The 12,148-nt window shown below is 53.1% G+C and overlaps 3 protein-coding genes across 3 annotated transcripts; 1 reads left to right on the top strand and 2 right to left on the bottom strand.

Annotated features, from left to right (window-relative positions):
• Positions 1–79: 79 nt before the first annotated feature.
• On the top strand, positions 80–2,764 carry YTA12 (Mitochondrial inner membrane m-AAA protease component; the record flags this gene model as incomplete). Its single annotated transcript, XM_049390084.1, has 2 exons — positions 80–1,913; positions 1,962–2,764. The coding sequence occupies 2 exons, from the start codon at positions 80–82 to the stop codon at positions 2,762–2,764; spliced, it is 2,637 nt and encodes an 878-aa protein (XP_049242384.1).
• Positions 2,765–5,558: 2,794 nt separating this feature from the next.
• Positions 5,559–6,370, bottom strand: J4E84_007500 (uncharacterized protein; the record flags this gene model as incomplete). The annotated part of the gene is made up of 2 exons (XM_049390083.1): positions 5,559–6,070; positions 6,124–6,370. The coding sequence occupies 2 exons, from the start codon at positions 6,368–6,370 to the stop codon at positions 5,559–5,561; spliced, it is 759 nt and encodes a 252-aa protein (XP_049242383.1).
• Positions 6,371–9,302: 2,932 nt separating this feature from the next.
• J4E84_007499 (uncharacterized protein) lies at positions 9,303–11,657 on the bottom strand (the record flags this gene model as incomplete). Its single annotated transcript, XM_049390082.1, has 1 exon — positions 9,303–11,657. The coding sequence occupies one exon, from the start codon at positions 11,655–11,657 to the stop codon at positions 9,303–9,305; it is 2,355 nt and encodes a 784-aa protein (XP_049242382.1).
• Between the last annotated feature and the right edge of the window lie 491 nt (positions 11,658–12,148).

The raw sequence follows: 12,148 nt of genomic DNA, 5'->3' as shown, positions 1-12,148 counted from the left end.
CTTCTTTACTTGTCACACACCCCCTTCCATTGTTATATTATACCCCACCCCGCAGTCCCGGCACCTCTGTTCCGCCGCCATGTCGACACTCCTCCGCCGCCCAGGCAACCTAGCGCGACTATCCCGACCCTGCCTCAACGCTGCCACGAGGGCACCACGCACATTACGCACACGAGCACCGATACCACAATGTATATATACCCAGCAACGGGTGCGGAGATTTGCGACCGGGCCCCCGGAGGAGCCCAAGGAGAAGAAGGATGACGAGCCAGCGAAGAAGGACGGCACGCCTCACAAGCCTGAGTTCAGATTGTCTGGAAAGAAAGAGGGAGAGCCTCAAATGTCCAAACTTACGCCAGAGGAGGAGAAGATGCTGGATCAACTGGTCTCGTTCGTGTCCATGGGCGTCCCCAAGTCACAGAAGCAGAACATCAAGGAGGCAATGGACGAGATTAAGCGCACTGGAATACCACCAGAGCTGCGACAGGAGATGGATAAGCTGGAGAGAGGCGAGAAGCTGGACCTGGCCACCGCGGCTAAGATCTCGCGGTTAACAACCAACATGGCACGCAAGGCGGCGGACCAACATCAGCAGAAGTTCAAGGACGGCTCCGAGGAACCACAGCAAAAGTCGGGTGCACACGACCCAGGCCCAGGCAAGGGATCCAAGGGTGGCGCTGGCGGAGCTGGTGGACCAGTGGGGCCCATGTTCGGCGGCGGTATGGACACCAACACGATTCTCATCAGCGCCTTCCTCGCATACCTCACATACAAGACCATCTTCCCGAGCGAGAACTCTAAGGAGATAACATGGCAGGAGTTCCGAACGACCTTCCTGGACAAGGGTCTGGTCGAGAAGATCGTCATCCTGAACGGCAACAGAGCAAAGGTCTACCTGCACCGCGAGGCCGTATCGTCCATGTACCCCGACTCGCCTTCCGTCAACCAGAACTTCTACTACTACTTCACAATCGGTTCCGTCGAGGCTTTTGAGCGCAAGATGGACGACGCACAGTATGAGCTAGGCATCCCAAGCTCCGAACGCATACCCGTGGCATACTCGAGCGAGATCTCCTGGTTCGGCACCTTCTTGTCCTTCGGTCCCACCATCCTCGTCCTTGGTGCGCTCTTCTACTTCACAAGACGTGCGGGAGGCGGCGCTGGCGGAGGCGGTGGTGTGTTCGGCATGGGTAAGAGTCGCGCCAAGAAGTTTAACCACGAGACGGATGTCAAGGTCAAGTTCTCAGATGTCGCCGGTATGGACGAGGCCAAGCTAGAGATCATGGAGTTCGTCTCTTTCCTCAAAGACCCAAGTCGATTCCAGAAGCTCGGCGCCAAGATCCCTCGTGGTGCTATCTTGTCTGGATCCCCCGGTACTGGTAAGACGCTTCTTGCCAAGGCGACCGCAGGAGAGTCAGGCGTCCCGTTCTTCAGTGTCAGTGGTTCTGAGTTCGTCGAGATGTTCGTTGGTGTTGGTGCATCGCGTGTCCGAGACTTGTTCGCCAATGCGCGCAAGAGCACGCCCTGCATTATCTTCATCGACGAAATCGACGCTATTGGTCGTGCCCGATCGAAGCAGAACTTCGGCGGCGGCAACGATGAGCGCGAGGCTACCCTCAACCAGATCCTAACAGAGATGGACGGATTCAACACCACGGAGCAAGTCGTTGTATTGGCCGGTACTAACCGACCTGACGTCCTGGACAAAGCGCTTATGAGACCTGGTCGTTTCGACAGGCATATCAGCATCGACAAGCCTACCATGGACGGACGAGGACAGATCTTCGGTGTCCATCTGGCGAAGATTGTCACCAACGAGGACATGGAATTCTTGAAGGGCAGGCTAGCAGCTTTGACACCGGGCTTCTCCGGTGCCGACATTGCCAACTGTGTTAACGAAGCTGCTCTGATCGGTACGTATTTATGACCCTCTTGACTGCACATGCACTAACAATCTGCAGCCGCCCGTGCGAACGCCGAGACTGTTGCCATGGTACACTTCGAGCAAGCCATCGAGCGTGTCATCGGAGGTCTCGAGAAGAAGTCCCTTGTCCTGAAGCCCGAGGAGAAGAAGACTGTCGCCTACCACGAGGCCGGCCACGCTATCTGCGGCTGGTACTTCAAGTGGGCCGACCCTCTCCTGAAGGTCTCGATCATTCCCCGTGGCCAAGGCGCTCTTGGATACGCCCAGTACCTCCCCAACGGCGACACATACCTCATGAACGTCAACCAACTAATGGACCGCATGGCCATGACTCTAGGAGGACGTGTATCCGAAGAACTCCACTTCGACACCGTCACCTCGGGCGCATCCGACGACTTCCGCAAGGTGACCGCCATGGCCACCGCCATGGTCAGCAAGTGGGGCATGAGCAAGAAGATCGGATACATCTACTTCGAAGACGGCGAGGGCCAACAACTCACCAAGCCCTTCTCCGAAGACACCGCCAAGAACATCGACATGGAGGTCAAGCGCATCGTCGACGAAGCCTACAAGCAATGCAAGGACCTCCTCACCGAGAAGAAGCACGAAGTCGGCCTCGTAGCAGAGGAGCTCCTCAAGAAGGAGATGCTCGGCCGCGAAGACATGATCAGATTACTTGGACCCCGTCCTTTCGAGGACAGCCAAGATTTCCACAAGTACTTCTCCGGTGAGTACGGCAAGGCGCCTGGATACATCGAGCCGCAAGGCAACGATGGTGTCAAGGGCCCATTGGTTCCTCCCAGCCCAGCGACTTTCAAGGATCTGGACGCCAGGAGGTGATGGTGGCTGAAGATGTAGTTTTACCGATCTTTTCCTTCTTCTTAGGTGCATTGTGGCATGGTTTTATGACATGGAGGAGTGCTTGGCGATGATTCAAAGGGTTTCATTCCACTCTAGACGTAAGCATGCGTATGGTGTCGTGGCTTTTGTAGCATAGACAAGTGCGCATTGGCTTTGTAACAGTATTGTTCGCTCGGTCTGCAAGAGTAGGCTGGCGACAGAAATATCCATTGTAAAGTTCAAACTTTCCGTTCTCTGTAAAGTTGTTGTGACACGAGCGTGTACCTTTCGTCGACGATGTGCGTCCTGGACTTCAGGTAGGCTACCGCAGAAGATGTAGCGTTGAATCCGGCCTCACGACGTTCAGTTTCTCACTGGAATAGGGTGGTTTAACTGGATTGTGGGTCACAGCAGAGGAATTGGTAGCTCAGTGTTCGTTAGAGGTGGATGATGTATTGCATTGATGAAAGCTATGGAGAGTGAGAGCTGAAGCCCACTGCGCGTAGACAAAGAGAAGAAGAAAGCAAGTACTTTTGTTGAGTTTGATGGATTCGTGGATTCGCATGCTGGGAATAAAAGGCAAGAATATCAGAATAGGAAGATGGCTGTTGAGACCTCAGAGACATCTGAAAGCAGAGACGGAAAAGGCAGGGGCTGAAGAAAAGCTTTTGCGCGAAACCTTCATACTGGAGAGTGCCTTCAATTCGAATGAAGATCCAGAGCCCGACGGAGTGATGAATCAATGTTGGACCTACGTTCGCAAGCGGCTAGGTGTCGGTGACAACCTCCGATCTTTTGCGATCCACCGCTTTTTGTACCAGTTCTTCAATCCTTTTAAAGATCTTGCCCGTGTCTCTATGATCTGGCTGCATGATATGGTCATGAGCTGGTCCAGGATCAGCGTCATGGGCAAGTAACAACTTGACCATCGCTTTGTCTCTCTGAGCCACGGCACTGACGATTGGGTATTCAAGTGTGCCATAGTCGTTTCGCGACCCATTCGAGCTCGCGCCCGATTCCAAGCATCTCTTTGCGATCCTGATGTTACGTTTTCGAGCTGCCAACTGCAACAGAGAACCATAGAACACCCCTGGCCTTTTGGGGTGGTAAAATCCTCCGATGCTCAGTATGTTGCGATCGATCAAAGCGCCCACCAGAAGGTCCACACGGGCGTCGCCCCATTGGTAGTATGCACCATAGAGATGTTCGACGAGTAGATTCTTTGTTGCCAAGGTGAGGTTTTGGTCGAGTAACCGGTGCAGGAAGTTCATTGCACGAGAATTGACTGCTGCTTTGGCCCATGATATGATCCGTTGAGGCGGTGGCTTCCGGCAATGCTCAAACCACCAGTCTATCAACGTGCTAGCAGTATTCCAGTGCTTAGAGATGATAGCACTCTCAGTGAGGCGACTAATATCCTTGTTTGACTTGGTTTTGGCTGTCTTCGTGAGACCGCTCTTTGCGTGCTCCAAAAGTTGAGATAGGATATCAACAGCTTGAGCTTTCACAGCAACAGCGATAGGCGATCGCAATCTGGGAGCGTCTTCCCATATAGGAAGGTCGCGGGATAGGTAGTGAGTGACAAGGTCTTTATCTCTCATCCGAACCGCTATCACCAAACAATGCGCTTCGACTGGATCGATCTTCTTGAGGCGAGGATTTGTAGCGCGCCTGAAGGCGTTGAGACTGCAACCTTTGATAGCATTGCAAACTTGTTCGGTATAAGCTGTGCGGACTATCTCCGATGATTCGCCGGTAGCTGTCATGAATTGGTCGACTACAAATCGAATGAGAGTAGGAAAAGAGGTCGGTGCTCCATGTGAACATTTGCACCGGTATTCAAGGAATAATCCAAGATTCCGATAGACTATTCTCCTGGCTGTGTGGCCCGTATACTTCGTCATGGGCTGTCTACCAAGGCATTCCTCGGAGATGTAGGCGGCAAATGTTTCTGAAAAGCATGAGTTCATGTAAGGAGTTCATCTATCAGCACTTACTGCAGACATCGCGGCGCTTCCAGGCCTCACTGACTCCAATGCCCTTAACGTAATTGGCGATGATCTTCTGGAAAATTTCCGGCGGTAGGTCCAACAACTCCATGGTGCTTTGTTTCGATAGGTATTTGTTGTAGGAGTTGGCGGGGAGTGAAGAGATAAAGGAAGTAGTAAGAAGAAGGAGCAATTATATACAAACCATGAAGTCGTCCAGAAGCTGGTTCGGTAGGAGCGCTAGTGAGTGTGAGAGCTCAAGGTGAGAGTGAGTGAGCCCAGGGTGAGGATGATTGAGTCGAAGGTGAGAAGTGAGTCGAGAGAAGATGAGAGGCCTTAGGATATTTGCGAGATATCAAAGCGCGCACGGTGAGATATCAGGCTGCGTAATGCGTACAAAGCCATAAGTAGACGCGTTTCGCAGGATCTGAAGAGCGTTTGGAAAGAAGGGAGCAATACAATATTGGGAACAGGTCGAGGCATTACAATCGTTCGTCGATGAAGTCGCACCCGTTGGTGGGGAGAAGAGGATGCATGGTGAGTGATGATGTGCCTACCTACCTGGATGGGCAGGGAACCTTGGAAGGCACGGTCTGGGCACGTGATCTGCCACGCACGATCAAGATGGCACAAAGCGTAAGATCATGGTTGAAGCAGAAATCCTGTTCTCGCAAAAGAGTCTTTCTAGAAGTAAATATGTACACTAATCAAAGTTCACCAACATCGTTTCCTACCAGCCACTCCTTCCGCATTCAACTATGCGATAAGTCCATGCAGCACAGCAGCTCCTCCCCGATTCAACGAATCTAGCAGGTACCCTGACCGTTAGGAGTACCACTCTTGTAAGCACCCTGCGCATCACCAAGGCACTCAGCAACAGTAACCATCTTAAGCCCATTGTTCTTCGCCCAGTTGATCAACCACGGGGTGAGCGTGTTAACCGTGCTGGCATAAGTCTCGTGCATGAGAGGAATGTGGCCATTGCCACTGGTACCAGCCTGCTGGAACACCTGCTGGCTCTGCTGAGGCGTCTTGCCGTTCCAGTCGCCGGAGTCGACGTCGTCGGTGATGACGCGGTAGCCGAGGGTCTTCATCGTGGGGAGCACGTTGCCGCCGGTGGCGAGGTAAGGCGGGCGCATGTAGGTGGGCTTTACGCCGATGATGTTGACGAGGGCTTGCTCGAGACGCGTCATTTGCGACGTGAGGTCGTTGGTGGAGAGGGAACCGAAGTTCGAGGGGTGGGACCAGGTGTGGGACGCGATCTGGTGGCCGGCTTTGTGCGCGTTTTGGAGGGCGGTCTTTTGGTTGTAGATGCAGCCTGTTCATGTTAGATGGTGGTTTCAGCTCGTAGTAAATGAAGCATATGCATACCGTAGAGCGATCCAGTGACGAAGAAAGTGCCCTTAGCTCCACCAGCAGTCAGGGTGTCGACGAGCTTCTGGGTGTATTGCGATGGGCCGTCGTCGTAGGCAAGAGCGATTTGACCAGGGTTGGCGCACTTGGTGATGACTTGTCCGGCAGCAGGCCCAGCCCGCTTCATCATGTCGAGAGGTTCGGGAATCGGTCCAGCGATGGCAACCGCGGCAAGGGCCGCGACAATGAAAGACTTGACACCCATGTTGATGAAAGAACGACTGTTTGAACGACTGATGTTTCGAACTGCTCACATTGTAGGCCAATGCCCTCCATCTTATGTATAAACGCCAAGGCCCCGCCCGCTGTCCTGAGGTCATTCCCGTGAAGCTTAGGGGCTCTTGGCTCGTTTATGGTAGACGACATGCTTAAACTGCTTGAACCGGGTCATCGGAGGCGGCGAGAAACCCTGTCCGGTAGTTGCTATAGTTGAAGCTCGGATGTTTGGTGACACCTGTCAGTGTGTCGCCGTTTTGGCCAAGCGAAGTGAGGCATGAACTCTGTGTCAATGCGAACACCCAGGGAACCAAGGTCGCCTGTATTGAACATCGCGCGAGATCCTCTTGGATTGACACCACATCAATGGAGATGCGCCGTTCGCCCGGAGCGCGTTCAGATGTAAATTCGCCGCGTTTCATTTCTCAGATTCCCGCCGGCTAATGTCTAAATCCGGGGAAGCTTGGAAACACGCCATGTGGAGCCGCGTGACATGCCGCGAAATTAATATAGAGGTCCAGAAGGCGGTGGAAGAAGTCTTCTGATGTAGATTAGGGGTGGCGTGTCCGTGTAATGTACTGCGACATCGCATCCTAAGGAGAGATTCCTGTCGATCGCTGCTAATCTCGTACCGGTTACATACAGTAGCTGCACCATCCTAGAGCGGCGCGAGTGTGGTCTCTGAAAAGAACTCGGAGGGTGTGCTTAGCTGTTGCATGCTGAATTCGATGACACCCGGAGGCCCATCAGGCCACAAGCCGAATTCGTTGCCAACACACGCCGCGCCATCCGGTGCTATAAGAGGTATCCTACCAAGGAATTTGGAGAATAGCGACTCTTCAACATAATGGGCAAAGTGCGACGCATCAGAAAGCGTAGATCCTCGTGCGAAAACCGAATTAGTGGCAGACTTGACAGTATGTGCTAAGCGCTGTCCTTCTGGTGAGTTGAAACCCCCCAAAGCTTGCCAGGCTACCTTGATAGCTACAAAGGCTATGGTATTGGATTGCGGTGCACCCTCCCGCTGCTCGTACTCCTTCAATTCTAGGCATTCGGCGATTTTCATCGCGGCGGCGTTTCGCAGTGCGGTGTTGACAGGCGATGGAGATAATGAATCTTTGATCTGGATGACGCATATGTATGCGGTGTTGTAAAGCATCAATGCTGTTGCAGAAACGTGGTTGGCCACTCCCAGTGTCTTCGCCTTGTCAGATCGCTCAGTCGTTCCAGCTAGTTGATTCCGATTCAAGACCTCCCAAAACGGGCGTAGCGCTTCCAAGTTGTTAAGCACATCCTCCACTTCGGTAAGCAAGGATTCAAAGCTCTCTGGACATGCTTTTGAGCGCAGTAGAGCATTCCGCTGGCTGATGAGGCGGGTGCAGTCAGCCAAGATGGAGAAAACGTGGTGTTGGAAGAGTCCCGACTCATTGGAATGTGCAGACGGAATTCGCTTCCATTCCTCGGTCGCGTATATAGAGGGCCTGGATTCCGCAAGTGCTCCAACGATCGAAAGAATGCGCAAGCCCCGAAAGATAATAGCGTTGATTCCTTCAGACTCCTTCGGCGGGCCTCGTAGCATTGCAATGGCGTCGAGACCTCGCAGGTGTTTCAGAAAGTTCGTTGGCCCAGTAGGTAAAAAGATCTCGAGAAGCATACAAGACAGTGACGTAAGTAATGTTTCGTTCGTCGTCTGAAGCTCTGCACGAGCAAGATGCGAATTGAGCTGCCGCAGCACCTGACCATACTGTTGATAGCCTTTAGTCGTGATATCGCCCTGTCGATGCTGGCTACCGAAGAAGGTGGTAGACAGGCTCACTATGCCTTTTCGCAATAAATCAAGACCAGGATCGTCGCTTCTCATGGATGCGGCATAGCTCTCGATCATGTTGCAGGCTATCTCAACAGGTCCCCCGCGTAGCAAGTTCTTTCGCGTATATGTTAAGCAGATCTCATCTTCGAAGGCTGCGAGAGATAGCCGGTTTGGAGTAGCTATCCTGACAATTGCGTTCTGGGTTGTGTTTGCCGGCTTGCTTTCAAACGTGACACTCTCATTGATCCAAGTAAGTTCTTTGGGCCCTTCACATTTGAGTCCACGCTTGATGCATTGTCCACATTCGGGGCGGTTTTCGTCTTGTCACGTCAGCACATGCAGCAGGTCTCTGCAAAGGTTGACCGGGTGAATGGACATACCGCATTTCACACGCCGGCGACGACAATTAGCACAACCTTTTGATCGGCCACCCCGACTGACCATGTTGTGCTATGTAGACAAAAGGAAAAGAACGCGCTGGACCGACTCTTCAACATGCGGGAAAGCAGGAGTCCTGTAGATAGGGTGTGTCGCGATATGTGGCGTGGTGGGAGGATGAGTTTGGGCTTTTATTCGAACCTAGATCGACGGAATGCACGATATTCATATTGAAGGATCAGCAGCGGGACGGGCAGAGGGCGTCGAAGCTTGGTGGCTGAGTTCGCAAGTGTTTCCCGTATGTCGAAGGAGCGGGCTAGGCAGACGCCAAATTTCTTGGCAGGGCGCCGGAAGATGACCCCTCGACTAGCAAGAGGCATCATTGGTTTTCCTCACATCAGCAACGAGTGCAACAAATCAACGAATGGCGCGAACAAGCAGTTTCCATCACACGCAAAAATAACACAGGCAAGAATGTGAGACAGGCTCCGTTTAAGGAGCCGGTATTATGTGTCAATTTGAGGACCTCGGAGGTGATGAGCTATTAGGAGTCTGTAAGGACTGTATGCTATCGTAATAGAAAGAAACGAGACACTGAAAAGTCTCTTTGTGGGAGCGGACATCACACCATGCCACTCAACCGTATGATCGCAAAGCAATCGCAAAGACCAAGAACTTATACCGAAATCTGATGTTACTCAGGCTCCAAGATTCTTGACTATCGATGTTGGCCCTACATGCCAATCATCCTTTTGACCATGCCCTGCGCCAATCGAGCAACCTCGCCGTTGTTGCAGCGGTCCTCGTTGCCACCAATGGCACTGGCCTCACAGCCGTCAGGGTAGAAGAAACTGGCCAGCGCAATGATGATGTAGGCAGCGATCAGTAAACTACCCTCGAGATAGTTACTGCGACCATCCAGTACCAAGAAGTTCACCACCAGGACAGTGACGAATAGTGCAACAGTCTCGAAGATGTTGAAGTACAGTGTCATCTCCTTGCCCATGATCCAACCGAGGATAACAATGACAGGTGTGATGAAGATGGCGATCTGGATGGAAGAACCGACAGCGATACCGATAGAAAGATCCATTTTGTTCTTCATCGCGACAGTGACTGCAGTGACGTGCTCTGCAGCGTTGCCAACGATGGGAAGAATGATAAGACCGATAAACGCTTGGCTGATACCAGAACTCTCAACCATGGGCTCAATAGCTTCACTCATGAAGTCGGCGCAGACAGCAACGAGACCAGTGCTGATCAGAAGCATGAAGATAGCAGCTTTGATGGACATGTCAGGTGCTTCATCGTCTTCATCGTCCTCGTTGAGGGCCATGGCGGCCTGTGGAGAGACAGCAGGATGTTTGACTGCGTTGCCGGTGGAGTCGGCGCGGCCAATTTGATCCGGGAGGGACTTGGATCGACGGAGGGGGGCACGCAGAGCTGTGTTGTCGCGAGGTGCTGCCATACGAATATTGGGCGCGGGACCGCCAAGTGGAGCGAGGTTCTGAGGGTTCGAGAAAACATTATTGGAAAGTAGCGAAGGAAGAGCAGGCCGGTTGTATCTGCGAGGATTCGAATTCATAGTAGTGGCACTGTCGTTCTGTACTTCCTCAGCGAAGGTAACCTTGGGCGTGGGCTCATTCGGCACGACCTCCTTTTCGGGAATGGTGTCGACCTTGTTGCGATCACGGCGGTCCTTCTTGCTCTTCTTGTGCCTGCGTTTTTCCTTCTTCGTCACCGAGCGCGAAGTTTGCGAAGCGGCTTCGAAGTCACGAACGACTGGGACGTATTGATCGTTATCAGCCTCGTCACCGCTCATGACGTCGAATGAGTGTCGGCGAGAAGTAATAGGAGCTGCGTTGTTGGCAGTGGCGACGCTATTGGTTCTCTCCGAATCGAAAGGACTCTGGTGTAGCTCACCCTCTGGCGAATTGAGGGCCGAGAGCGCATCTGCGTCTTTGGAGCTAGCGCTGGACTTGCGGCGAAGCCTCTTCACCATACGCTTGGCCTTCTTCTTCATGGTGCCATCAGAGTTCTTGGAGGAGCTGTCGCTGTCGCTGCTGCTGGAGCTGGACGAAGAGTCGGAGCTGGACGAGTCGAAAGCACCGGCAAGGACACCGGGATGTGACTCTTCGTCAATGATATGTTGGGGAGTGCTAGCGTAGAGATAACGATGACTCTTGAGCTGGAAAACGAGGTACAGGCCGTAGACTAGTAGAAGGATGACACTGGTTCCACGACTGACGGACAATGTCTCGTGGTCAGCGATGGCATTGTTCTCGAAAGCAGCGTGGAAGGCAGTGGGTAGCAGAAGGCTCATTACGGCGAGGGCCAGCATAACACCACTCATCTGAGTGACGGTATTGTTGTAGACCTGCTCCTGGTACTTCAAACCACCGAGTAAGAATGCCATGCCCAAAATGAGAAGCAGGTTGGCAAGAATGGATCCAAGTAGAGACGCTTGCACGACCTCGATCTGGTCAGAGGCGAGCAGGATGATGAAGAGAATCAACTCGACAGCGTTTCCAAAGGATACGTTAAGCAGTGCACCGAGCGCATCTCCAACCCGGGCAGCGACAACTTCGGTCGCGTGCGCGAGCAGGCCAGCCAGCGGAATGATGGCGATGGCGTTCATGGAGAAGACAATTTCGGGCTTCAGGTGCACAAGCTTGACTACAATGCCAAGAGGCACAAAGACGAGCAGGAGGTTGATCCAGCTGTGTGTGATGGCATTCTTGGTGTGGGATATGAATCGGAGGCTTCCGTTCTTGACACGCACGAGCGAGTAGAACGGACGCTTCTCGGATCCTATGGCGGGAGGCGTCGTTCCATCGGGCGCGGTATTGACGCTGCCATTGTCGATGTCTGTGGAGCTATTATCGTTGACAACGGGCTTCTCGCTGTGGTCGCTGGTGCCATGTGCACTACGCGACGGGTTGCTGCCATCTAGGCCAGGATGGGCGGTCGTGTGGGGGTTGTGGGTCGGAAGGACGTCGGTCTGCGTGTCTTTCTTGCGTCCCAAGCCAAGTGCAGATGCTGCCTTAGACTTGAAGCTGCGTATAGAGGGGTCGTCGGGTTCTCCCATCGGTTTTGGTGTTGTAGAGTTTGGGGGTGGTTGAGTACAAAGATGTACTTGGGGCGGTGGTAGAAGTGTGGCCAAGTAAGTGAGGCGCGGCCACCGCCTTCCTTATCAATGCTCGGCAAGCTTGACCCGGCTTGGTACGTGCTTAGTATGCAGGTGGATACCGGAAGTCGAGCGAATGACGTCGATCAGCCAGATTGGCTGCTACACGTGGACGGCGCGCACAGCCTCAGTGGCGCGCTATGGCTTGCTCAGGTTCTTGTTTGCGCGCGACGAGTCTAGAAGGTGGCTGAAAGATGCAATCATCAAACGCGTCCTTCATACTCCTAGAGTCTGTCTGTCGTGGGATGTAAATGATGAAACTTAGATGGGAAGGTGCGCCTATTACGCGTTATCGTAGCATCCCTGACACGTTCTGGGAATTGGAAAGCGCGAGGCGACGACTAGGAAGCCGCCAACGTCGGCTTCTCCCCGCACGGTCATCATCATCAATA

Source organism: Alternaria hordeiaustralica (genome assembly GCF_023758085.1).
Source record: "Alternaria hordeiaustralica strain BMP 2776 chromosome Unknown scaffold_16, whole genome shotgun sequence".
NCBI lineage: Eukaryota > Fungi > Ascomycota > Dothideomycetes > Pleosporales > Pleosporaceae > Alternaria > Alternaria hordeiaustralica.
This window is presented reverse-complemented; position numbering and strand designations above follow the sequence as displayed.